Source organism: Primulina eburnea, chromosome 6 (assembly GCF_022965805.1).
Source record: "Primulina eburnea isolate SZY01 chromosome 6, ASM2296580v1, whole genome shotgun sequence".
NCBI lineage: Eukaryota > Viridiplantae > Streptophyta > Magnoliopsida > Lamiales > Gesneriaceae > Primulina > Primulina eburnea.
Genome location: NC_133106.1, coordinates 36,833,628 through 36,858,405, shown reverse-complemented (window position 1 = coordinate 36,858,405; position 24,778 = coordinate 36,833,628). Strand labels below are relative to the sequence as shown.

Here is a 24,778-nt window from a genome sequence, read left to right as displayed (position 1 = left end):
ATAAAATATATATATAGTTCTAGACCTGCTCTCTCGCCCAAGTCTCGTAGCATTCATATTCCAAGCACTGAGTATTTGTTGCTTCAATCCAACTATATGTGCCTTTTTCCTTGCATATATATATAGAGCTCTAAAGTGGTATTTTAGGTATGAAAATTACTTGTTATATAGTATAAGGATATTTCTCTTTGATATTTAATAAGTTGTTACAAGTCATAATGTTAATTTATGATATATCGACCTTTAAATTTTCCAGAAATTTGACATGAGCTAATAATCCTCGACGTCGCAATATCGATTATCGTGTGAAACATATTTTTCATTGAAATATTGTGGGGATATGCTCTGGGGTTGATGTTTGTTGTCTTTTTACTCGGATCCCTGTTTATTCGTGCAGATTCTTCGATTTACTTTCTCGTCTATGTTAAGGAGTTTCAGACTCGCATAAGAGGTTACCACTATCGTTAAACCCTTTTTCAAGTGGAATTTGATCAGCATTTATATAATTATATATGTGTGTGCTTATAATGGCCAACAAATTTACAACTTTGATTATTAAATAAAAAGACATCAAACCTGCGGAAAAAGGTAATTAAAGTGAAGAAAGTGACACCCAACAAAAGTGGGGAAAGTGTGGTGTGGGGTTTAGTGGTCAATTATTGAACTCTGAGAATTAACAAATCAAACTCTCCTCTTATAACTTCATGTATATATATATATACACACACACTCGATTTATCTTGTAATGTTTGATGCATTTAAATTTTAATAATTCGTGTAAACGAAACTTATTTGAACAAAATGTAGTATGATTTGGAACATCAAGTAGAGCAGAAAATTTCATTTCCAAAATATGTGTGTATATATATTATAGAGTAGATTGTAATCTTGTATACATGCAACTATAAAAAATTAGTTGATATTCTGTACGTGAACAAACTTGGCTTATGAATCGTGGAGTTTTATAGAGCTAATTGATTAAATCGGTTTTTTTTTTATAAATAAAATTGGCACGTTAATAATAATTATTATAAAGTTGAGCCCTTTATTCCAATATTAGTTCCTCGTCAGATTCAATTTGGATACCTTTAAAATGTGTTGTGGATTAAGCACCAATCAATCTTGAGCGATCTCTGGATTTAAATTTTATAATTTGGTTCGTTTCTGCTCGACTAAAAGTGGAAAAGTTATGTGATGGTTTTGTAACTTATCTGACATCAAGATATTAAATTTAGAACAAAATCTTATTTCCGATGCCCAATTAAAATTGAGTACTGTATTGATACAATAACTCATGCATGGTAATACCGCTAGTTTATCTATCTTTTATTTTTTTAAAAAAAAAATCATATACAGAATAAAAGTATATTTATTAATATTATATTATTCATCTTCAAAAAAAAAAACATTCACTAAACATTCATTGATATATAAAATTTATGACATATTCCTAATCTCTAGATAACACATTAAGAAATTACTAATGATCTACTCGAGCTCGAGTCTTTCATATTCCTTTGTCAAAATAGGTAAATTTTTCGTATTGGTTCGCCTTAAATCTGTGCTATGAATCTATATTCAGTTGAAAATTGAAAAATTATATTTCCATCCCGCAAAATTTAAATTTATTTTTCAAATCATTCCCCAATGTAATCAAATATTTCCCCTAAGTGCAAACTTAAGTACAATAATTCAAATGTTATATTTTAAATTCTCATTTAATTAAAAGCTAAGAACAATTATTTATAAACAATATAATACACCTCGCAAAAATTCTCACATATTTACGACATTGAACATACGGTATCGACTGTAGAAATAATATTAGAAATTAAATTTTTTTTATCAAAAGTTATAGCTGATTATAAAAATACGAATACATATATTTTAAACTACGTAAAAGTAAACAACACCAAGTTTTGAGCACTCATATCCAGTAGGTGCAATGTGAATTTCGATATTTTTTAAAAAACTTGAATATCTGAGTTGTTTTATTTATTAGAATTTAATTCCGCAGTTCTTTCAAAAAAATAAAAATAATCATCATGGTATAATCTGCTGCTATAGCCATTGTAGTTATTATAGCTAGCAAAAGTCCAAACGTGTTATCCAATTAGACCACAGATCGAAACAATGGGCCCAACTTAGTGTCTTGAATTTACTTCAATTTGGGCCAGGGTCCAACCCGTTTACCCACTACGGAACTCGATTACTCGACCTAGTAACTGTAACACTGTACTAAGTGAAGTGAAATTTAAATATATTCACTTAGTAGTCCCTACTTCGAATTTGACTTTTGTATGGTAAAGATGTCGTGAGTTTTGATAGAATGATGTCTAAATATTTTTCAAGCTATATTCGTGTAATAGGTTGATTCAATCGATATATACGATAAAAAATAATATTTTTAACGTAAAAAATAATAATTTTTCATGAATCGGGTCGGAAATTCATGTTACAATTAACATGTAAAATGGCGGTATTTGTCTTTTTCAAACTTCAACTCATGTTTGTTGATATTGTTTTTATTTCAATATTTATTTTACAAGCTTTCTTTTTATTCAAATTGCACAGACACGTGTTCAAACGATATTTTATGCTCTTCGATTATACTCCATATTGAATACTGATCGGAGGATTAAATACATTTTAATTAAAATATTAAAATCTCGCAAGTACAAAAATAGAAGAAAATAAGTGGAAACCAAGTATAGGAAAAAGATAAAGAAGAATTAAATTATTATTTTTTTAGAAACAACAAAAAATTTTATACTTTACAAAAATTCAGGTATATTGAGATCAACTGAATAACCCAAATATTTAAATATAAATTTATTTTCTAAATTTTAAATTTATTTTTAAGAGATCTATTTAGAGATGTACTTTTAAAACTTTTTTAGCAATTAACATGTGCACAAAATTGAAGTATGTATCTTGACAAGATTTTTGTAAAAATTACGTTTTTTATAAAATTTTATCCAAATATATTTTTTAAAGAATAATTAAGAGGTATTTTTGAAATTTTAAAATAAAACACACTTTCTTAATTTTTTAAAATTATAAAAATATTTTTTTATGGAATAGTTTCAAAATGTATATTTATTCCTACAACAAATTTTAAACGTTTTATAATTTTTTTGTAAAAAAATATTTCTTAAAATATTATATAATTACTTGTCCAAAATAAATAAACTTTTAGAAAATACAAATATTTTACGATGAAAATTTATGATATCAATATATAATAATAAAAAAACATTTGAACATCACAAAGTACTTTCAGGTATCAAATTACACTTCTTAATCATTTTACACTTTTTTACACAAGTAAAATTTTGAAAAAAATTATAATTGGGTCCGGCGGATTTGAATTATCGGTGACCTAATTCTCATTTAAGTAAACCAAAACTCAATCCAAAAATATTTTCGGGATCATAATTTGAGTCATAAACCTGTAAACATCATAATCTCGATGTGATATTTTCGTGTAGACTCTTTTCAAGTTGACCAATAAAGTTCATTTTTGACATCCAATCAAAAAATCTCAGACAAATTAGGTCGATCACATATTTTCAATTTCAAACGAAACAATTCTATCGTTCACGTCATTGCCCCCTTCTCTTCATCTGAAAACATGATGTTCAAATCCTTTTCGTCTTTTTAACTCAACCTCTTCAAGATTAGGGATGGGCAATCGGTTCGTGTTATCCGATCTGGATCTGAATCCGATCAGGTGTCTTTTTCGTCTAAATCGGGTATTTAGTTGGATTCGAGTAGAAAATATATACACTAACTACTCGATGGTACCCAAGAACCAAATTATTATTTTTTTCTAAAAAAAATTCATAGACTTGGTATCGAATGATATATAAAGATAGTATGTCATTTTTTTTTAAAATCGTAAATCACCTTGTAAGCCTATTAAACGTAGATAACAAATGTCTCCCCTACTAACTATAACCGAATCAAAGCATGCAATAGACAGAATCCACAAAAACTAAATGTAGTTTAAATAGGGTTCCAAATCTAAAAAAAATAGTTAATTATTACTAACTATTTTAAATAGTTTCAAATATAGATTTTATTTTTAATTTGATTTGAAAATTAGACAATATTATTTTGATAAGTTTATTTTTTCTTAATAGATTTTTTTAATCATAAAATGAGAAAACCTAAGTTCTAAAAAAAGTGAATACTTACCCGAACTCGACCTAAACCCGACTCCATCGGGTAATTACTAGAGACGGATCGGATAGTAAAATACTATGCGAAAATAATAAGATATCCAACCCAAACTACCGAAAACTCCGAAAACCCGACCTGTGACCATCCTTTCTAAGAACCATGGAGTTCTAAAAATCTGCATCTCCCATCCACGACGTTCGTTACACGGCAATCGACGGTGGAAAACACCGTTATATATTTAATTTTTATCGAGAAAATATACGTACACATATACATACAGAATCCGGGCCCCTTCTCCGAGAGCAAAATCGTGTGTTTTTTTCCTCTCTCTAAAATCGACGAAATTCGATCGCTTCTTCTTTCTACAGATCCCTAATTTTTTTCATCACTATCGGGAAAATCAAGGCGATCGGTGAGTTTTTTCAGCTCAATCACTCTGCAAAGATTGTTCGATCATCACTTGTTACTGCTATCGAATCACTCTTCTTGGTTAGTGTTTTTACATATTTTTATGCTTTTTTTGATTGATTGCATCACTCTTATTGGTTTTCGACACCCATTTTAGTTTGCAAACACAGTGATTCTGAATTTCTGATAACTGTGTCTGGATAACGTGCCAATGCGTGTGTATTTATGTATTCCTTCATCTTGATAAATTTATGGGAACTTTTAGGGAAAAAGGTATGAGAATTGGAGGATGAAAGATGCCGGTGCTGCGTAGTGGAGTGCGCAGAGGCCGGAGAGGGAAGCAGCAACAGCAGCAGCCACCACACAACGACATCAATCAGAATCCAAACAAAGATATCGTCCCGGTTGTTGAGGAAAACGCGGCTATTGCGACAAGAACAAGGAGAAGAAGAGCAGAAGCAGCTGCAGCCGTAGCGGTTGCTGAGCCCGTGGATGACAAGGTAGTTGCAGCTGTAGCAGCTGTCGAGGTTAGGGAGGTTGAGGAGCAGGGAGAAAGGGTTTTGGAACAACCAGAAAGGATAGAGGAGGTTGGGGAAAAGCCGATGGATGATTACGGAAGTGGCGGGAAGAGCCCTGACAAAGGGAATGCCGGCGATGACGAGTTAGCCGCAACACCTATCCCAGAAAGGGTGAGACTTTATATACATATATATTAAAAATTATGTTTTTATGATTTTTTTTCTGTATCTATTGGTATTAAGTTTTGTTGCATGGCTGGGAATGAAAGACTAAAAATGTTTTTTGATTTCATGATATGTTGGTAAGCTTGTATCTGAAGCTTGAAGCTTTTGCATCTTGATTGTGGAAAGTGGGATCTCAGATTGTGTTTGTGAACGTATTTGAGTTTAGATTTTGTGTTTGGACGTATAAGCATGTTCTCTTGGAAGCAATAATTTTAAAGAAAACCTTTTAGTTTATGACAGGCATTAAATCTCTTGTTCTGTCAGCTCAGATTATTGTATCATATTGCTTGTGTGAGATGTCCTGTTGAAGATTAACTTTGTCCTCGTTTACTTCTCATAATTCAGGGATGGGATTTTTTTGTGAACAGTTGTCTGATGCAGTTAGATTTACATGACTCTTGAGTATCTTCTTGGCATCTTTTCCTTTAAGGATAACTCCCTCTCCACTTGTCCATTTGTCCTTCTAAGTAAACCATGATCACCCAAGCCATGCATTTTCCTTATTTAATTAAATTTTTAACTCAAACCAATCTGATATACTTGGATTTCATGTGAATTGTAAACCGAAGAAAAATATCCACTTGTCCTAATTGAGTAATTTGGTTCTTAATGTAATTGTTTTGTTATTTTCTTTTCTGGCTGTTAAATGCATGCTTATGATTGTGCTTTATGTTTAGTTTTTAAGAACGTGTGAGTTATGCTGTCATCTTGAGGTTGTGAATGTCCTAGCCATTTTATCGCATATAGTCCTTAGGAGTTATATTTTTCTGGTCTTGTAGGGCCATCAAGATTTTTAAAATATATATACTCAAGAGTTTTTAGTTAGACTATTTATCGAAGAACTGAGTGTGTAAAAGGTGTTTTATTGTATGCAGTTGAAGTTTACAAGTGAAATAGCGGCAGAGTCTAATCAGCCTTGATTTGCATTCTCGAGCGCTTATTGTGATATAAGATACCCGATTTTGTAAATTAATTTAACTCTAACGTTCTGTGCTACAGGTTCAGGTTGGTGGTTCACCAATGTACAGAACTGAGAGGAAGCTTGGCAAGGGAGGTTTTGGACAAGTATATGTAGGCCGCCGTGTCTCTGGCGGTTCCATCAGTGAAAGAATGGGCCCCGGGGCTACAGAAGTATATATTCTGTTTTGACCAAAGTCAAACATTTTTATGATCTTCCTTTTTATATTGACATATTTGTGCTTGAATTTACCAGGTGGCTCTAAAATTTGAACATCGTAATAGTAAAGGGTGTAATTACGGCCCTCCGTATGAATGGCAAGTGTACAAGTAAGTAATCCACTGTGATGCTTCGAGTGCTAGTTATTGATGCTCTGTATGTTTTACTTTTAAAATATCTTGTGCTTAGTACTCTGGGTGGAAGTCACGGTGTTCCAAGAGTGCACTTCAAGGGCCGACAAGCTGACTATTATGTGATGGTATGCTGGTCATTGATTTTATCCAGTCTGCTTTGTTATTATAATTTTCTCCTCTCCCTTTTTAATTTCTGAATTTCAGTTGATCACTTGGAGACTTCATTTGCAGGTTATGGATATGCTTGGACCAAGTTTGTGGGATGTGTGGAATAATAACTCCCACACGTGAGTAGATCGTCTCTAAGATACTAAGTTTCTGTCAATGATTGGTACTTTCCCATGCTTGATTAACCTTTCATATTGTCAAAATCAGGATGTCTGTTGAAATGGTCGCATGCATTGCTATAGAAGCACTATCTATATTGGAGAAAATGCACTCGAGAGGGTGAGATTTCTTCCAAGCTTTGTGGAAATGTTTTTACCATAATGTTTCTATGTTTCCCTGGACTCTACTCATGCGGGTGAATCTCAGCATTTGATTTGTTCAGAGCTTTATGGAAGTGTTTTTACTACTTTGTTTCTATGTCTCCCTTGACTCTATTCATTCATGCGAATCTCCGTGTGAACCAATTTCTTTTTCTGATCTCAGAATGAAAGCAGGAGCAGAAACTGATTGGGCAAGTATGATATTTCAAGTTTAAATTAATAAGAATTAAGAACACAGAAAACTCCTTTTGCTTTACAGTGTTATTGACCTTTATCGGATATCATTTGGAGATGTTTAGTCTCTATTTAATTTTTTATATGTAGATGCTAGTGCAATTGATGTCTTTTAATGGAGATTTGATCGTAGTTGTTAGTTTGATGCCTAATACTTTTTGGGATTCAAATGAAAAGAAAAAAAAATGACAAACATAACTGGGTGAAGCTTTTCATGTGTGAATAAGTTAAGGGTTTTGACCTATATGTTATTCCCGGTGAATTTCTTACATCTGTGAACCATTAGATGAGATGAAGTTGCTTTGTTGGTGCAATAAGAATACTTTATTTGATGGTTCTTTCTTTTGATCATATAGAATTGAGGAATACGTTTGCTGACTTGCCTAATATTTAAATGATTACAGGTATGTCCATGGTGATGTGAAGCCTGAGAACTTTTTGCTTGGTCCTCCAGGGACCACTGATGAGAAAAAATTGTACCTGGTTGATCTTGGTTTAGGTACTGTATATTTATGTCTTGGTTCATCATATACTTTAGCAACATATTTTTGAGAAATCATTCTATTTCTTTTTGCACAATCAGCTACTAGGTGGAGAGATGGAAATTCTGGTGTGCACGTTGATTATGACCAACGGCCCGATGTTTTTAGGTATGTCTGAGATTTATTTGGAAAAATTACATGTTTTCATTTTATGTTTTCTGTTTATTACCATCGACACCCATGTCACGATGAAGGCTTGGCTGATGTTAATGATGTTATTAATACTATTATTATTATTTGTTGTAGAAGTAATTTTTTTTTCATTTCTATCATAATGTGCTGTTGCTGAAGTGTGTGTTTTTCTGGCCATCAGAGGAACTGTTCGATATGCAAGTGTTCATGCTCATTTAGGTAGAACTGGCAGCAGGAGAGATGATTTAGAATCTCTTGCGTATACACTCATTTTCCTTTTGCGTGGGCGTTTGCCTTGGCAGGGATTTCAGGTATGTCTGTGAAATAGCTATGTTAATGTTCTCCATGTGCATTTTTTTAACATGTCAATATATGCTTATTTTGTTTGTGCTTCCTATCCTTCTCCCTTTCACTTCTTTTCTCTTTCTGAAATGATTCTGCTTTTCCCTAGGGTGAAAACAAAGGGTTTCTAGTATGCAAGAAAAAGATGGCGACTTCACCTGAGGCGCTTTGCTGCTTCTGTCCACAGCCATTTAAGTTGTTTGTGGATCATGTAGTAAATTTAAAGTTTGACGAGGAACCCAATTACGCTAAATATATCTCCCTTTTTGATGGGATTGTGGGACCAAATCCAGAAATTAGGCCAATCAACACTGAGGGTGCACAGAAGGTGATCATTATTTAAACTTTTTCCTGTCACACAATTTGGCTACACGGCTAATTTTATATTTTGCACTCGTAGCTTATCTGTCAGGTTGGTCACAAGAGAGGACGACTGACTTTTGAAGATGAGGAAGATGAACAACCTAAAAAGAAAGTTCGCATGGGGATGCCTGCTACGCAGTGGATTAGCATTTACAACGCTCGTAGGCCCATGAAGCAGAGGTAGTTAGCACTGATTTCATTGCATTTGGTTTCCTATTAAATTATTTGACGAGCTTTGGAATAATTGTCTAGTAAATGGCCATGTTCCATGGGAACTCCGTACCATATTACTTTACCTGCTGTTTGCAACCCCCACCCCCACCCCACCCCTCAATAATTTCTTTGGTTTATATTGCAGATATCATTATAATGTGATGGACTCGAGGCTTGCCCAGCACATCGAAAAGGGTACCGAAGATGGCCTATTCATCAGTTGTGTGGCATCTTGTCTTAACCTGTGGGCTCTAATAATGGATGCAGGCACTGGCTTCAGTGCTCAAGTTTATGAGCTCTCACCATTTTTCCTCCACAAGGTACCTTATCGATGATGAGAATAAAGTAGTTACCTTTTGTCTTTTCTTTAGACTTGGAGCACGTACTAGAGTTACTGATTTCAAGCAAATTTTTGACTGCTTGCAGGAATGGATATTGGAACAGTGGGAGAAAAATTTTTACATCACTGCAGTTGCTGGAGCTACAAACGGTAGTTCATTGGTAGTAATGTCTAAAGGTAGGCTTATTATTGTATGTTAATTTGTTGTGGACGACGTCGATTTGTTTGACTGATATTACTATGCCCAAGTCAGGTACTCAGTACTTACAACAGTCTTACAAAGTTAGCGATTCATTTCCATTTAAATGGATAAACAAAAAGTGGAAGGAAGGTTTTTATGTCACATCCATGGCCACATCTGGAAATAGATGGGCAGTCGTCATGTCTCGGGGTGCTGGATTTTCAGATCAGGTGTTTGTTATTCACCATATTACCTATTTTAATTTATTAAATCATCAATTACATACATTCTAGGCTTACTGTAATAATTTATGCAGGTGGTGGAGCTAGATTTTCTTTATCCAAGTGAGGGCATCCATCGCCGATGGGACAATGGTTACCGCATAACTGCTACAGCAGCAACTTCTGATCAAACTGCACTGGTTTTGAGCATGCCAAGAAGAAAACCAGTGGATGAAACACAAGAGACGCTTCGTACATCTGCTTTTCCCAGCACACATGTCAAGGTTCATTTCATCTGTTTCATACAAGTACATCTTTCTACTGGGGCCTTTTACTGCACGACTCCTGGACACTAACAGATCATTTTTGTTTCTTTATTACAGGAGAAATGGGCCAAAAACTTGTACATTGCATCCGTTTGCTATGGCCGTACAGTTTCGTAGTCAATCTCCATGTTATAAAAGATGTTGCTGCATTGGTTCAAAAACTGCTATTTATACGGGAAAGAACCTGGATTCCTGCTCAAGCGTCTAGGTTCTATTATAAACTTAACGTTGCTGCGACCTCTGTCAGTTGTAGTGGTAGTCTAGTAGCTAGTAGTTCGTGCAAGGTAATTTCCGATGGCTCATTTGCGTGCAAAACCGAAGATTGATTGTCTTTACCGATTGCTCATTTGCGTGCAAAACCGAAGATTGATTGTCTTCACTCGTTGCCATAAAATGTGTATAGTTCCATTTACGATAAATTTTCTTTTAGTTGTACGAGTTAACACGGTGTTATATGATCTAATGCATACACAAGATTGAACCTCTAATATTTATTTCATGTCTCAATTCTTGTTTCTGTACCTTTACCTTTACCTTTATGCGAAATTTATTCATTAACGTGAGTTCTTGGACTCGATTGTTCCAATTTTTTCTGGGTATGTTATTTTCTCCAAACACGATTCCTTTTGAATTATTAGGAAGAGGGAACCCAACAATTCTTGTTGGAAACATGGGAATCTTTTTTTTTTCTTTTGGGTGAGAATACCGTATAATCAATGAATGTTTTAGGCTCTATTTCAAGGGAATGGCAGCTGCATTGTACCAAAAGTACATAAAATTTCATTAAAATTCGTATGTAATCAAGTTACTATTTTCCCATTTTCAACATCAATTTAATGCACTAATTAAACAACTTATTGGTAATTATTACTGCTTAAAATATTATATTTTTGTATCATATTTTTTAAGTATCTCGTACACAATTAAAAATCAAATATACATGGAGTGGCCTTATTTTATATGTAGTACATTCACATTTATGGCACGGTGCAAAACGATTAGATTTATTTTAATATAATTTTTAAATCTCTGTTTTTTTTAAGGAATTTTTAAATCAATGTTGCTGAGGAGGAATATTTGTCTATGTTGGATTGTTTAATGTGAGAAAATCCACATTCTACCTACGTTGGAAATTCAAAATTGAAAGCTGCTATTTATTCGACTATTCTATTATTTGGAGTTGGTTTTCTGGTGATTGCTCAATGCTAACTTGAACTAATAATCGATAAATCCCATTTTCAAAATATAATCGATAAATCACTACGATAAGACTGAAGAATCTAATAACGCATCTTGTCTGATTCCCTTGATCCATCGGTAATTTTCTTCTTGTACCTGAGCTCGACAAACTCTGCACTTCGAAGGGCTGCGGCAACTCCGGTACTGGTGGCTGCCGTTAGCTCAAATGGCAGACCAGGTGATCGAAATAAGAGCGGGAATATATGTAGTCGAAAACGTGAAAGTTATCGTTTTAAAATAGTGTTGAATTTCGCGTATGTATCTGATGTCGTAGAGGTTATACCGCCATTCAATTAAGGCCAAAAACATCAAAAGGAAGTTGTAATCGATTGTTTAAGAGAGCAAGCTGGAAACTTGCGAACTTTGTGAAAACAAAACTGATTCACGTTGACACCAGATTCTGACCCAAAAATTGTTCGAGTTAACGATTTGAATTTTAATTTCCTGCATTTTTCTATAAACCCGTCTGTTAAAAGATTTATTTATTTATGAATAAATGACAAGGAGAGTGGTGAAGTGTAAACAAGATAATGCGCAGAAAATCATACTTAGAATTGCTTCCACCACTGCCATTGTTCCATCCTACAATTTTTTTTTATGCAGTAGATACACGGCTCCAAACAGTTCTTTGAAAGATAAAATACGTAATCGATGCTTACATAAACTAAAACAAACAAAACTTACACGGAAAACTGATGTGAGGATGGATAAATTTTTGATTTTGGGGAGGACATCTACTTTTGGGCGTAAAATAAAATATAATAAAATAAATAAAAAGAAGCCAATAATTTCGAATATTTTTTCATCTAAGTTGGGTGACTAGTTCACTTTCCCCAATATGAGCCGCCCCGATGTTAGAACGAGAAATGGATGCCTGAACCTTTCTCACGGCTGCTGTGGTTAAAGAAATGAAGAGTTCTTCCTTCATTATACTGAGGCCCTGTAAATGAGAAGACGGATGTCAACAAATGGTGGATCTCGTTGAAAAGATGGGAAAAACTAAGAAATGACATACCAAGCGCTTCGACATCTGACAGCTTCTTGACGAATTATTCGCTTGGGATCGTCCAGTGCTTTTGATATCGATTGCAAAACCTAAACATTGATGGTTTCATCAAGAACTGTTATTATCGATATACAATTCAGAGGCATCACTGTAAGAAACGAGCTTTTGATGATAAAGTTGCTGCTGATGCTATTACCATAATAATATTTTCGATATCATCGATAGGATTAGGATGTTTTGGACAAGAACTCGAAAATTCGACAACAAAGTCTGGGAAAGGGGGTTCCATCATTCACGATTTTGTTCAAAAGAAATCTAGAAGTAGATACATCCACACATACCACAGAAGGAAATGCAGATGGTCTCGACAAAAGTGGGGGCAATACGACCTTGCATGTAACTAACCAGAGACAACAATTATATGTAACGAATATTGTACCTGAGTTTTCAATGGATAAATTCTCGTGTGGGGAAGTTCCGACATAGCAACAAGGCACTGTATGGCTGTCTCTCGAATGACCTGAAAATCTCAAGAAATGTTTACATACGGTTGATACAACAAACCTCTGGAGAGTAAACAAATACTTTTTACATTTCGCCATGTACAAAATAAACAAACCGTCTCGAAAACAAGCCAAATAATGAGATATAATAATAATAATAATAATAATAATAATAATAATAATAATAATAATAATAATAAAAATTTCAAATTCAATGAAATTATAAGTGCTTATGTCGTTTTAAATGATGCATAATGTCAAATGCCATATTCGTTAATAAGATTTTTTAAGAGAGATTCATCATACCATGGATTGTGAATACGCTGTAAGATCAATAAGTTGATTGATTATTCTTGGTGCATTTCCAAGGACAGCTTCTTCTCCTGCAGCACAAAGTTGAGCAATTGACGAGCCACTGTGGTTAAAAATTAACCCTCATCCAGTTCAAATTAATATGATAAACCAAATAGTCAGTCAACAACCTCCACCACCTTTAAATCGTGGTCAAACCTCAGAAGAAAAACCATGTCCCGACTAGTGCGCCATTTTTAAATGGGAACAACATTTTCTGAAGTCTATCTAGAAAGCTTTATCCATATATGCATAAAAAGATTTTTCAATATCAGTTTTTGGGATGGAACCATACACGAATAAAATATCGGAAAAGGAACCTCACAAGCCTAAAAACTCAGGATTGCGCTTGGATTGACGAATTTGATTCAGTGAAGGATTTGAGAGATTGAATTTTAAATGACACATATTTTGAGTGTATTTGAAACTTCGACTTTATTATTATCGAAATTGCAAAAGTTGATAAGCTTTGAAATTCACTTCAATTTTGTTCGCCTAGAGTTAAGGAATTTGAAATTCATCAATCTAAGCACCACCTCGTATAAAATTATAAGAACTACAATATTGTTCTAGAAAAACGTGAATACCAGATCTAATAAACCTTCAATTTTATCTCACCATTTCTGTCTGTCAATAATCCAGATACAACTAGTAACATGTTGTAGATAATATCCTTATCCAGAACATCCATGCTCAAGATGGACAAGCAATCCAATAATATAGGAATCAGCTGCATGAGAAACCGAGAAGGGTTACATAACAAAGAATAAGTGTAAGTAGAATACATAAATATTTGACAAGATGCACAAAGATACTGTGCTGACCTTTTTGGCTTCACTGAGAATAGCCGTCAGGGGAGCATCTGACACAACATGTGCAAAGGCTCGATATAGCATTGATCTGGAGAGGAAAAATTGATTTAGGACAAGATCAATGCAAAAATATATACAAGGAAAGCATCTATTTGACCAATATATAGGCTTTGAAGATTATATTAAGCATCTTATAAGATGCTCTGGCAGAGAAAAAGTTTTGTGATAAAAGATGTCAAGGATGTGGAACAGCGGCAGTCCATAAAAGACAGCGATACATTTATGACCATGCAATTTTCAAAACAATGAATAACATTTAGGAACTGTGTATACAAACCTAACAGATGATGACTCAGATTTTACAACCAAGGACGATAAAATGGGTATCACGGAACTGAAAAACCGCTGCTTGTAGAGAGGTCGTATGACTGCGTGATATCTTCGATTCAAACATTCTTCGGAATCACTCATGATAATATGAAATGAATCTGCTGCACACTTCATCAGCTGAGGAACATATTCCTCATCACAAACTTCAGTCCATTCTTGCAACTGGTTTGAGTCCTCAATGTTGCCATCCAACATTAATAAACCTAACAAAGTCATTGTTATATCTTTTACCTTCACATGGCCCCTCATAAGTAACGCTTTACCAATCCATGCTAACCCAATCACAACATTACTTTTAGCTGACTGAATCCTTAAAGTATCTAGTTTCAAACCACTGAAATCAATTTCATGTCCATCATTTCCAGACATACTACCATTGCTGGAAGTCCTGAAGAAACTACCAAATATCATGTCCAAGACCTCTTCCAGGCTGATGCTTCTAAACATATTTATTCCTGTGATTTTTGAAGGCAGTTTATTAACTAAAGCACTCAAAGCATGAGCTGATGAAACATGGCCATTGAGGATGGCTGAGATGAATAGCTGCACCGTCATTTTTCCATTTGGTATGCATGTCTGAGGACGGAGGGCTATAACAACTGAAGCAAATAAGGAAATGAGCCATTCATATCTATATGTGGAAGAGCCAAAATTGTGATTTTGCTCGAGCCCTTTCAGTTTTGAGGAACAATTGTCAGATTGGAATCCCATTGACTCAAAACAGTTGCTCTCAAGGAGTAGTTCATAAGATTTATTTATAATCATCTCCTGGCCTTCCACTGTACAGCTCCCAACAGCCTTCTTCATTGCAGTCTTGGTTGCACCAAGAAGATTCTGATACCAGATCTGACGATTAGCAATAGTCAACAAGAAACAAACAAGCTATGCGAAAAAGTTGGTCATTTAATTATTCAAATCAAATGTCTCACACTTGCATTGTCTGGAGGTCTGGGGTTGATACACCTACTATTTTCGATGTTGGCCCAGATACCGAGCGCAAACTTAATTGGAATTTCCTCAGAATCCCCGGTTTCGAGAAACCTGTAGTCATGTCAAGAACTAAGCCCATGAATACTGGAAAATCATAAGAATACTCTATCAATCAGAAAAATCAGCACATCTAAGAAAATAAATCAACTAAATCTGCGGAATAATACAAATTGCTTAGATATAATTGCCTACCAGATAGAATCGGCATAATTCAAAATTCATTGGGGAATAATTTCAAGATAGTGAAGGTCGTACAGTACAGCTAAAACATTGATTTAGATTTTAGAATAGTGGTTAATACTACTCTGTCATTCATTTCAGTGTCATCATATGGGAATGTCTCTTCACACGGCTCAACGAATTTGACATTCTGAGAAGTATTTATTTATCTTGGTTTACTTGTTGGTAGGCAGGACTAACATTGGCAATGAATATGCCACTTTCCGGCAACAAACTTAGATTATGAAGGTTAGGAAGCTCGTTGTCTGGGCTGGGAGGAAAGGGGTAAGAGAAAAGTGTTAGGTCTGATAGATAGCAAACCGAGTTCCTACCTCCAGACCACATTAAAATTGTCAAGCCTAAGGTAGATATTATTCATCTTTCGATGTTTTATGTTTTTTAAATACTCCATAACATAACTTGGAATCGAGTATCATTTTTATTACCAAAGAAACAACAATTCTGATCTTAAACCGGGATAATGCTCCCTTTTTAAAAGTTTTTACCATGACAACATTACTGACTTCACCACCAGTTTCTCCTACCTATTCTTACCTACATGGTGACTTCTCCTAGAAGATTCATAAGCAATAGCATACAAGTGTGAGTGTGGAGGAACATGTCCTCCATTTTCCTACCCCTCCTCACAAAAAGTCATTTCAACCATGTCCTATCACTTCAGATACCTAGGCAGGTAAACAGATGACATGTTGCACATTTAGATAAATGGACAGGAAGTCCAAATTCAGTCCCAGGATTTTTAAACTGAAACGATACTAATCAATCAACTTTTAACATACAGTTAAAAAAACACCCATCAAAAGTAGACGGACTAATGGGCCCAACAACCATCTCTGACCGAACAATAGATCGTCTCCAAAAATGACTTCTATCCATTGCATAAGATTGCCAACATCAATCACGGACTCACACTGTAATTGTAATAGGTATAACTAAAGACAGTTTTGATACTTGGTAAGGCTAGGATGGCATTTAGCCAGTAGAAAGATAATTGCTTGATCTAGAAAAGATTGTAAAATAAAGGACCGAAAATATGTACAGAACCATGACTGAATAAAAGATTGTAGATATTTAATCCTATAAACTCTGCATACCATGGAAGCACCTTATTAGAGTAAGTATCAAGAAGCTCGGTCGCCAACTTATCGGACTCAAGATTCCCAAGTTCCTGTACAGTTACATGTACTAACTTGAATCAGTAGATACCAAGCTAGAAAAAATAAAATGGAGACAAAAAAATTATAAAACAGTATAAGGGGCAAAAACAAAGCAGAAAAAAGAAAGAAAGAACAGTTACGAAATTGACTACAATAATACAAGGATCTATGTGATCTCTAAAATAGTGAATGGCAAAACACAATGCACTGCGACTAGTAAGATGAAGTTACATCATATAAAAACTTCTGTTTTGTGTTGAATAGGATATACAAATAGCATACATACATAAGCAGCAGAAAAATGGACAGATATGGCCTCATCCAACCCTTGAACAATTCTGACCATAAATTCTTTCCTTGTTGCTCCTATGTCATAGGCTGCTTGCAATTTAAGTGATGAAGAAGTAGTTATATCACCAGAAGATATCAGGAAAACAATCTTCTCGACAACAGTACTCTTATAGGATGAAGCTCTCCCAGAGTCTGGACATTTATCAATAAACAAGCCAATCTCCACCAGTGCCTTCAAAGCTGAAGTCCACGAGAATGTCTTATTGATCTCAGAAGTAACAATTGATACCAACATCAACAAACTACAGTCATATAAGGGCTTGGATACTGGGACAAAGCTTTCCGGAAAAGTGGACAGAGTTTGCAAACCCTTCACTGCAGCATGGGAGTTAAACATGCAATGAAAAACTAGTTTAGCATAAAGAATATTTACTTTTTTAACCCAACCACACACTTTAAGCACTTCTAGACTAAAAATTATCAGTTAATGGATAGTAACATAATTATCCACCATTATGATTCATACGGCAGTTCGGAACAAGGATTTTCCTTGAAGATAAGTGCACCAAAGAAAATAAAGTAATGGAGGAATTTACTGGAGGAATTCCACAGATAGTTAAAATTCTCAATCAATATATATTTTATGTTATTCGTTTATTGAGCTGCTCTTTTTAACAATTTAATACTTCTTTTCATGATACACATCTACATATGCCTTAGCGAACCTTACATACAAAATCAAAGTATGCTTACACTTCAACAAACTCCATGCAAGAAGATACATATTTAACAACATTCTCCAAATTTGACATGCCGAGTAAAAGGGCAAACAAATCCAGTAAATATGACACAGTTAGCTTCATCATCACCACTTGTGTTTGTCATTTGGAAAAATAGATGACAAAACTCACAGAACAGGACTAACCGCAAAGATATACAAAGGCATTATGTCCACAGTCAACAATATTTGATCCTAAGAAAGAAATGAATCCCTTCATTAGTGGCCCAGAGAATCTGTGAAGCATTGCACACCATGTCTGATTGGCAAAATCAGAAACCAAGGTGAAATTATCGAAGGATGCTGTCAGACATCTGCATGCACCTAGAAATTCAATACAGAGATAGAGGGCTCCAAAATTAAGTTTGAAAAGAGAATGATCATCGTCTAAGTAGCTCTTTTGAGATGGTTTAGCCGGGGAAATCCCTAAAGCATTCATGAGGAGAGGAAAATAACTCTCGAAGACCTTATCGCATGATGCAGCCGAGGATTTAGCACAAACCGACAGAATATGACCAGCTGCATGTAATTTCTGCCTGAGAAGTAAAGAAATGTCACCGAAATCCGTAGACTCAATCAGGGAGTTCACAAATATGTTGATGTCTTTATCACTCAGAACTAAGTTAGTAAATATAATGTCTTGCTGCATAACCTCTTGCAGTAGTACAAAAGCCTGCGTCATCATATCATTGTCCTGAAATCCCATTCCACCCGTCAATTCAGACTCCGCGGAAACAGTAGATTGAGGTGAAATAAATGTAGCTTCTTTTACAGAAGCCCAAAGAGCTTGAGCATATTTGACCATTCTGTCTGATCCATATTGTGTTGTGCAATAGCTTATATACCTAAATGACTCCACCTGCAGGTGAAGAGATATAATTCTTCCAATGTCCGGAATAAAGAGAATCCCTTCATTGTTGGACAGATGAGAAAAAGGACTCGGGTTAAAAAACCACCAACCTTAGCTGATGGCAGAGATGAAGACAATTTCTCTAATAGCAAGGGCATAGAGAATGGTTCAAAAAGGGGTGTAGAAGCAAATGCCAGCTGAAAGACATTATAAAGATATCAACTCTTAAATTGACAAAAAGGTTCAAGCTTTATGACTGTCCGAGGACAGAGAAAAAAGCACACATGTAATTTCTTTATTTTTCTGCGGATGTCTATATGACATTTGACAAAGCATCAGTTTCAAAATATTCTGATCAAATAAGAGAGATAAAAACACTGCTCAGGTTGATTAGCTTGAGATGATTCATCAATATACACAAAGATATGAAAATGTTTGCCTTTTTCATGAAAGCTGAAAGGAAGAGCACAAATATTCCGCAAGAGCTTTCCTCCCTCTCATACTCCAAAGAAAGGAGGGAGAGCCATAAAATCAATTAGTATTTATCTACAAAAAATCTCTTCCCAAATTTCTCGTAGAGAAATAAAGTCAGGCTTAATTTCTAATATGTGGCCTATAAAAAAGAATTGAGTTTCAATTATTCAGCGGAATCTGAGCACCGGTATATTGCTAATACCCATTCTTATCTTTAAATTAGATAAAGGAAAATGAAAATATAATTGGCTGGGTTGTTCAAACCTATTCCTCGGAACATGGAATTGTCTTCGACTCTAACTTTTCCTATTTATCAGCAAATGCATAAAAGTAAGTCTATTCTGATATCAAAATGTCAGAGAGTCGTCATCATTCATCAACACATCAGAAGCTACTAGCAAGAGTTCCTTAAAAAGTTTTCTGATGTAAAGTTACAGAATCAAGACCAAAGACAACTTTTTTCAAATACCAGCTCATATGTTTTTTTGCATGGTAACATGATGCAAGATGCAAATTACATACCAATAATGCCCTTGAAAGCTCCTCTCTCTTATTATCATCATCCTCACCTTTCCGCTGCAGAATAAAATTGTGGACCAAATTAGTGGAGTTCAGAAATAGTAAGTATTTAAAGGAAAAACAGATGTTTTGTGCAAATACCAACCCAGAGTGGTGCATAATGAAAACAGGTTGAATCAACCAAGATTGAACAGTCCTTGACCAGTCATAAACGATTTAACACATATATTATGGTACTTGTCTTCTAAGTCCAAGAAAGTATCTTGACTATATCTGTCTCAAATCACCTAATACCCTGAACTACTGAAATTTATGTCACTCACACATTTCTTAGCATCCGGCTACCAGCGCTCATTTATTGAACCAAAGCAATCTTTTTAATTAGAAATATGGATAGTCCTCCAAAGTTTAACTTTCATTTAGGTAGCGAAGTGTGTAGAGTTGCTTATTAAGATTTAACATCGGACACACAATTCATCAGAAAAGAAAGGTAAGAGAGAACTAAAATGGAGTAAAGAAATCTCACATGTGTGAAATGGATGGGAAAGTAACTTCCCAAAATTTCGAACAAATCCTGTGCAAATTTTGATAGAGGGCCAGATGGATCGGGATATAGTTTGGCGAGACTTTCAATTATATGAAACACGAGCACTAAGCAATCAGGATCTTTTTCCTCATCAATAGCTTCACAGATTCCGTAAAGAAGCACATCTCCCTAAAATACATAGGGGATTAATGCAGACATTAAAAGCTTTTTCAATATCAGGAAAAAAATAACCAGGCATGTCAATTAAAAAATTCAACAAAATATATTATCAACATGTGTTGTCTGAAATTTGAAGTTTAGCAGAAGCAGATACCACAAATATGATGGAAAAATTAATGATAAAAATAATACATTACAAGGAACATAACAAACACGTCCAAGCATGTTAATCAGGGCTTGCAGGTTGAAAACATCATACTGATGTCTGATTGCACATGAATACATAATTGTCACATCCTCCAACATAGCAGGACATTATAGAGATGAGTCCAAGAATAGTGCAATGAAAGTCAATTGGAAGCTATTAACAATCTTGCAAGTTTTTAGGAGCATGTATGTAGGTTTAAAAATTTTTGTTAACGCACTGAAAACATTGTGAGGTCAATCAATTGCAATTTTGCAAAAAAAAAAAAGCAATGTCTAATTATTTCACTTTTTTTACGGTCATTCAAACAAAAGGCCACAAATTTATATCTCGGTTAGTCTGCCATGTTTCTTGAGTAAATACTATTATCGATTATAAACACTAAATGATTCCAGATTGGAAAACTATGTGAACAAAAGACAACCTTCATATGAGATGGAGAAAAGTAAGATCGGTCCTTACCAAATCCCTAATTGCACAAGCATAATGATCTAATATACATTCCATAAGTCGGAAGCTTAGCTGCAAAATTTTCATACATTAGAGAAGAATTATCACCATATGATTAACACTAGATACAAAGTTTGTCAATCGATCAATCCATGATTTACCTTCCTGTCATGCTGTCCCAATGCCTGCACCTGCAGATTCTGGAGATAAGAGAGAGCCACAGCCTTTGCTTCACTATCAGTTACCATACCAACTTCTTTTTTTCTCCCTAACAATGCCAAGCAACCAACAATTGCTCCACGTGATGCTTTCCAATCTGCCTGATATGAATGAAATATCATCTGTCTTTAAATTGACGCAATTGAAGCTCCAGTGCTCCAATTATAAACACATAAGAAGTCAACCAAAAAATATATATAATCCATTTCTGTAACGTGAGAAAACAAATATATTGCCTGAAATGGTCTCACTTAAAGCACTTTCACAAAGCCTAACATTAAAGGATGAATGCATTTCGTTAGAAAATTTGGAACTTATGATGCTGCTGCTTTATTGCTTAAACCTTGTTTACAGATTCATCTCAAACTGAGGCCTGATTCTAGCAGCTAACATCATGTTAAGCTGCTTAAATCACCATCATGACACACAAGTCCTTAAATTAACTAAAGTAAAGGATACTCGATACCTATATGCACAACTTCAAGAATTTAACATAAGCCAGTCAAGAAGAGCATTGATCATGAAAGAAAAGTACTAATTCTATAATGACTGTGATTCAAGTTATCCAAATTGCTTTCAGCTCGTGTAACATTCAGCTAAATCAGAAATCCTTCCAGCAGTAATGCAAATATATCGTGCCCCTCACATGCCTCTGATTGCCTCATTCTTAGACTGCCCTACCTAGTTTTCACTCTGGAAGACACGTAATCCACATGTTGCAGTGCCGTAGTTTACCTAATAGGTTAACAGTCACGCAAAACACTTTCACGAGCAACAGATCATCACCCAACATCTATTGTGAGATTGATGAATTACTAAAGCCCCCAAGCACACACAGTTTCTGAGGTAGATGATTGAGGTGATTAAAAAATTGATGCCAGTATGAAATGAAAGAACGGATCAACTAGATGATGAAATTAGAGCAAACTATCCAGAAAATTTAAACAATATGGAACACAAATTAAACACATTCAAACTGTAAAATAGAGCAGAAAGACCAGTTTCTTCCATACCATCGTTTACTCACCAATCTTTCAGAGAAGAATCCTATTAGACTATGTATTGAAGTATCAGTTAGGGGCTTCGATGTTAGTTTTGCCAAAACTTCAGCCAGGAGGAGAATTCCTGAATCATTGCATGATAAGCATCAGTCTTCAGATACAATATAATCTGAGGGAACCACTCAATGACATTTACAAAATATTGTGTGCCACATGCAAAGCAAAGGACGAAGGCAGCTGTAGTCCAGCCCTTGAATGTTTTACATCATTTCACCGCTCCTAGAATACTGGCGACTTTATTTTTCTTAATCGGAAGATTATCACTCAGACTCTTCTCTACTGTAAGCATAAAAGACATATTTTCATAGGCTAGGTAAAATTACTTGGGTGCTTCATACCTTCGCAGCACTAAAAAAATTACCGAAATGTACAAGCAGTAAAAGTTTATGAGGCAAACGATGTAGGGTCAAACCCAAAAAATTATCGCAAACATAAACCCTCATCATGATGAATTAACATTAAGTTTATCGAAAATAAATTCTTGATTTTACCATAAACACATCACATTGATGATAGTATGAAAATAAAATTACCACGAGAACGGATAATATGGTCTGTAGTAGTCAAATACATCTCCATCTCCCTGACCTGAACATGTGTAATGACAATGTATACTCACCAAAAATTTTAAACAAAATCTATTACAAAAGGAAAAAAAAATTAGACTTCAAAATTAACTAAACTAAAAAAAAAATCAAGGAAAGTCTTACAAGTGTTTCTATGTTCAACATATCATTTTTCAGCAGCGTAGCAATTGTATTGACACTTGCTTCCTGTAATTCAAATTAGCATCTTAAGTAAACACACAAATTCTCAGCTTATGATTTGAATATAGAAGCAATCTAAAAATATTAGCATAAACTAAACATTTGAATGGTATACAAAAAATTCCTCTTTAACTGTAATTAATTCTAAATCGCTAAACCCTGATGGATTACTGTGTCTACTAAACACTGGTGATATTGAGCAAAAATAACAGAATAAGGGCATTCAATATGGTATAGAAATAAATGAGAAGTCGAATGTTTGCAATGGATGTAGAAAAGAATGGTTCTTTCTAAGAACTACTGTTAGTAGAGTGCTGCTGGGTTCACTAGAAATTGGAAAAGTATGTAAACATTTAACTAAGAAAACAGAGTTCGGGCATTCCTTTATTCAGACTAATTGTATCAGATTACCGAGTTTGCTAAAAATTGGAAAATTCACAGACATTGAACAAAATAACACCATGATAAGGACCTTTGATATTTTATTTACATAAACCAAAGATTAAATGTTTACAGTGACATGAGGGGAAAAAATTAGTCTTTTTTAGAATCATTGAAACTAGTAAACTTCATAAATACTGAGAAAAAGCAACAACGTAATAGCTTTCAAATTAGTGCAAACAGACATACAAAAAGGTGATTGCTTTAGAACATATTCAGGAAAAGAAATTCTTTATTACGATCCCTGTAATTAGATTACTGTATTCACCAAAAATTGGTAGAATTTTCTAAAAACTGCGCAAAGAACAGAGTAGTTGCTCAAACAACAGAACATAGATACCAAAAAAACACACACATACACACAAAAACTTTTCCCATACATTCAGGAAAAAAAAGAGAGGAACAGATTCTTTTTTATGATTACTGGCGTTACTCAAATAATTGAAGGACAAGCAGTGTACCTGTTGAAGCGAAGTCGCGGAGGAGTTGACGTACAACTCGATATGCTTAACACACTCGGTTGAATCACCCATTGCGCGCGACTGTGCTGTGGCACGAAAGCAAACCGTGGCGTTTTAAGGGGTTTAGGGGTTTGCAGCGAATTTCATGGATTAACAATGTGACTTGCCGGATTTTTTTATTATTTCTTTAACAAAAATTCCGGTTTATTTATCCTAAAATATAACTATATTATCTTCCAATCTTATTATTTAATTAAAATTGAGGCTTTTGTGATAATTAGTTTTAAATTATTTGATGAAGTTTAATTAAAATTATAATTAATTTTCATCATAAAATTTTATTGTTTTTTTTTTTCTAAAATAGTCCTTTTTTGAAATATTGAACTGTATCTTTATTTAATTGTAAATTCAATCATTTTTTATCAAATATTTTAAATATTCTATTGTTTTTAATAAAAAAATTAAAAAAATCATTACTTTAAAAATAACAAAAATTATCATATATAAAGTTTGCAAACCGGTGTTAGTGCATTTTTATTTTTTCAAAAATTTGAAGGCTTTATAATTTTTTTTATTACATAAGATTAGTTTTTTGGTTATCACCTAACATTAAACTCAAATCACTCTTCCAATATGTTGTTGTATCAATTCACAAATAGATGACTACTTTATTTGAATTTTTTTAAAATATATATTTCATATGAATTTTAATCATCTTCGTAAACAAAACAATATATGTTGATTTCGAGTTTATTATAGGCATTTCTAGTTTATTTTCACACACAAATAAAGTATTATCTTTTTTTATTTTTTTATACAAATATTTTTTTTTTTGTATT

At 34.2% G+C, this 24,778-nt stretch overlaps 2 protein-coding genes across 12 annotated transcripts; one reads left to right on the top strand and one right to left on the bottom strand.

The window, feature by feature from the left end:
• Nucleotides 1-4,384: 4,384 nt before the first annotated feature.
• LOC140834936 (casein kinase 1-like protein HD16) lies at nt 4,385-10,546 on the top strand. 2 transcript variants are annotated; one of them, XM_073200146.1, is made up of 17 exons: nt 4,385-4,597; nt 4,859-5,282; nt 6,336-6,467; nt 6,550-6,623; nt 6,703-6,772; nt 6,879-6,934; nt 7,023-7,094; nt 7,774-7,868; nt 7,953-8,019; nt 8,225-8,354; nt 8,495-8,713; nt 8,786-8,928; nt 9,107-9,281; nt 9,388-9,478; nt 9,555-9,712; nt 9,799-9,987; nt 10,087-10,546. In XM_073200146.1, exons 2-17 carry the CDS (start codon nt 4,890-4,892, stop codon nt 10,144-10,146), a joined length of 2,124 nt encoding a protein of 707 aa, XP_073056247.1. In that variant the 5' UTR covers nt 4,385-4,597; nt 4,859-4,889; the 3' UTR covers nt 10,147-10,546. The 2 variants fall into 2 exon arrangements, with proteins under 2 accessions (XP_073056247.1, XP_073056246.1); XM_073200145.1 differs by having other exon boundaries at nt 4,388-4,674.
• A 1,253-nt stretch (nt 10,547-11,799) lies between these two features.
• Nucleotides 11,800-24,096, bottom strand: LOC140834934 (MMS19 nucleotide excision repair protein homolog). 10 transcript variants are annotated; one of them, XR_012118786.1, is made up of 21 exons: nt 23,940-24,096; nt 22,981-23,043; nt 22,804-22,858; nt 22,237-22,334; nt 21,152-21,310; nt 21,003-21,062; nt 20,156-20,344; nt 19,633-19,686; nt 18,747-18,833; nt 17,934-18,645; nt 17,004-17,383; nt 16,655-16,728; nt 15,260-15,371; nt 14,278-15,164; nt 13,953-14,028; nt 13,747-13,858; nt 13,084-13,160; nt 12,714-12,794; nt 12,284-12,363; nt 12,127-12,208; nt 11,800-12,091 (listed from the first exon to the last, which is right to left on the bottom strand). XR_012118786.1 is itself a non-coding variant. In XM_073200137.1 (20 exons), exons 1-20 carry the CDS (start codon nt 24,009-24,011, stop codon nt 12,196-12,198), a joined length of 3,441 nt encoding a protein of 1,146 aa, XP_073056238.1. In that variant the 5' UTR covers nt 24,012-24,096; the 3' UTR covers nt 11,800-12,195. The 10 variants fall into 10 exon arrangements, 9 of the variants coding, with proteins under 9 accessions (XP_073056238.1, XP_073056239.1, XP_073056240.1 ...); XM_073200137.1 differs by having other exon boundaries at nt 11,800-12,208; XM_073200138.1 differs by having other exon boundaries at nt 11,800-12,208; nt 13,084-13,157.
• Nucleotides 24,097-24,778: the final 682 nt, after the last annotated feature.

Bases quoted from the DNA above. Each gene is read 5' to 3' on its own strand.
- LOC140834936 (XM_073200146.1), top strand. From the start codon at position 4,890: ATGCCGGTGCTGCGTAGTGGAGTGCGCAGAGGCCGGAGAGGGAAGCAG. The intron at 7,869-7,952 runs GTACTGTATATT...TTGCACAATCAG, and splicing joins CCTGGTTGATCTTGGTTTAG to CTACTAGGTGGAGAGATGGA. The intron at 8,929-9,106 runs GTAGTTAGCACT...TTTATATTGCAG, and splicing joins CGTAGGCCCATGAAGCAGAG to ATATCATTATAATGTGATGG.
- LOC140834934 (XM_073200136.1), bottom strand. From the start codon at position 24,011: ATGGGTGATTCAACCGAGTGTGTTAAGCATATCGAGTTGTACGTCAAC. The intron at 22,859-22,980 runs GTAAGACTTTCC...ACACATGTTCAG, and splicing joins TGTTGAACATAGAAACACTT to GTCAGGGAGATGGAGATGTA. The intron at 22,335-22,803 runs GTAATTTTATTT...GCAATGATTCAG, and splicing joins CCATATTATCCGTTCTCGTG to GAATTCTCCTCCTGGCTGAA.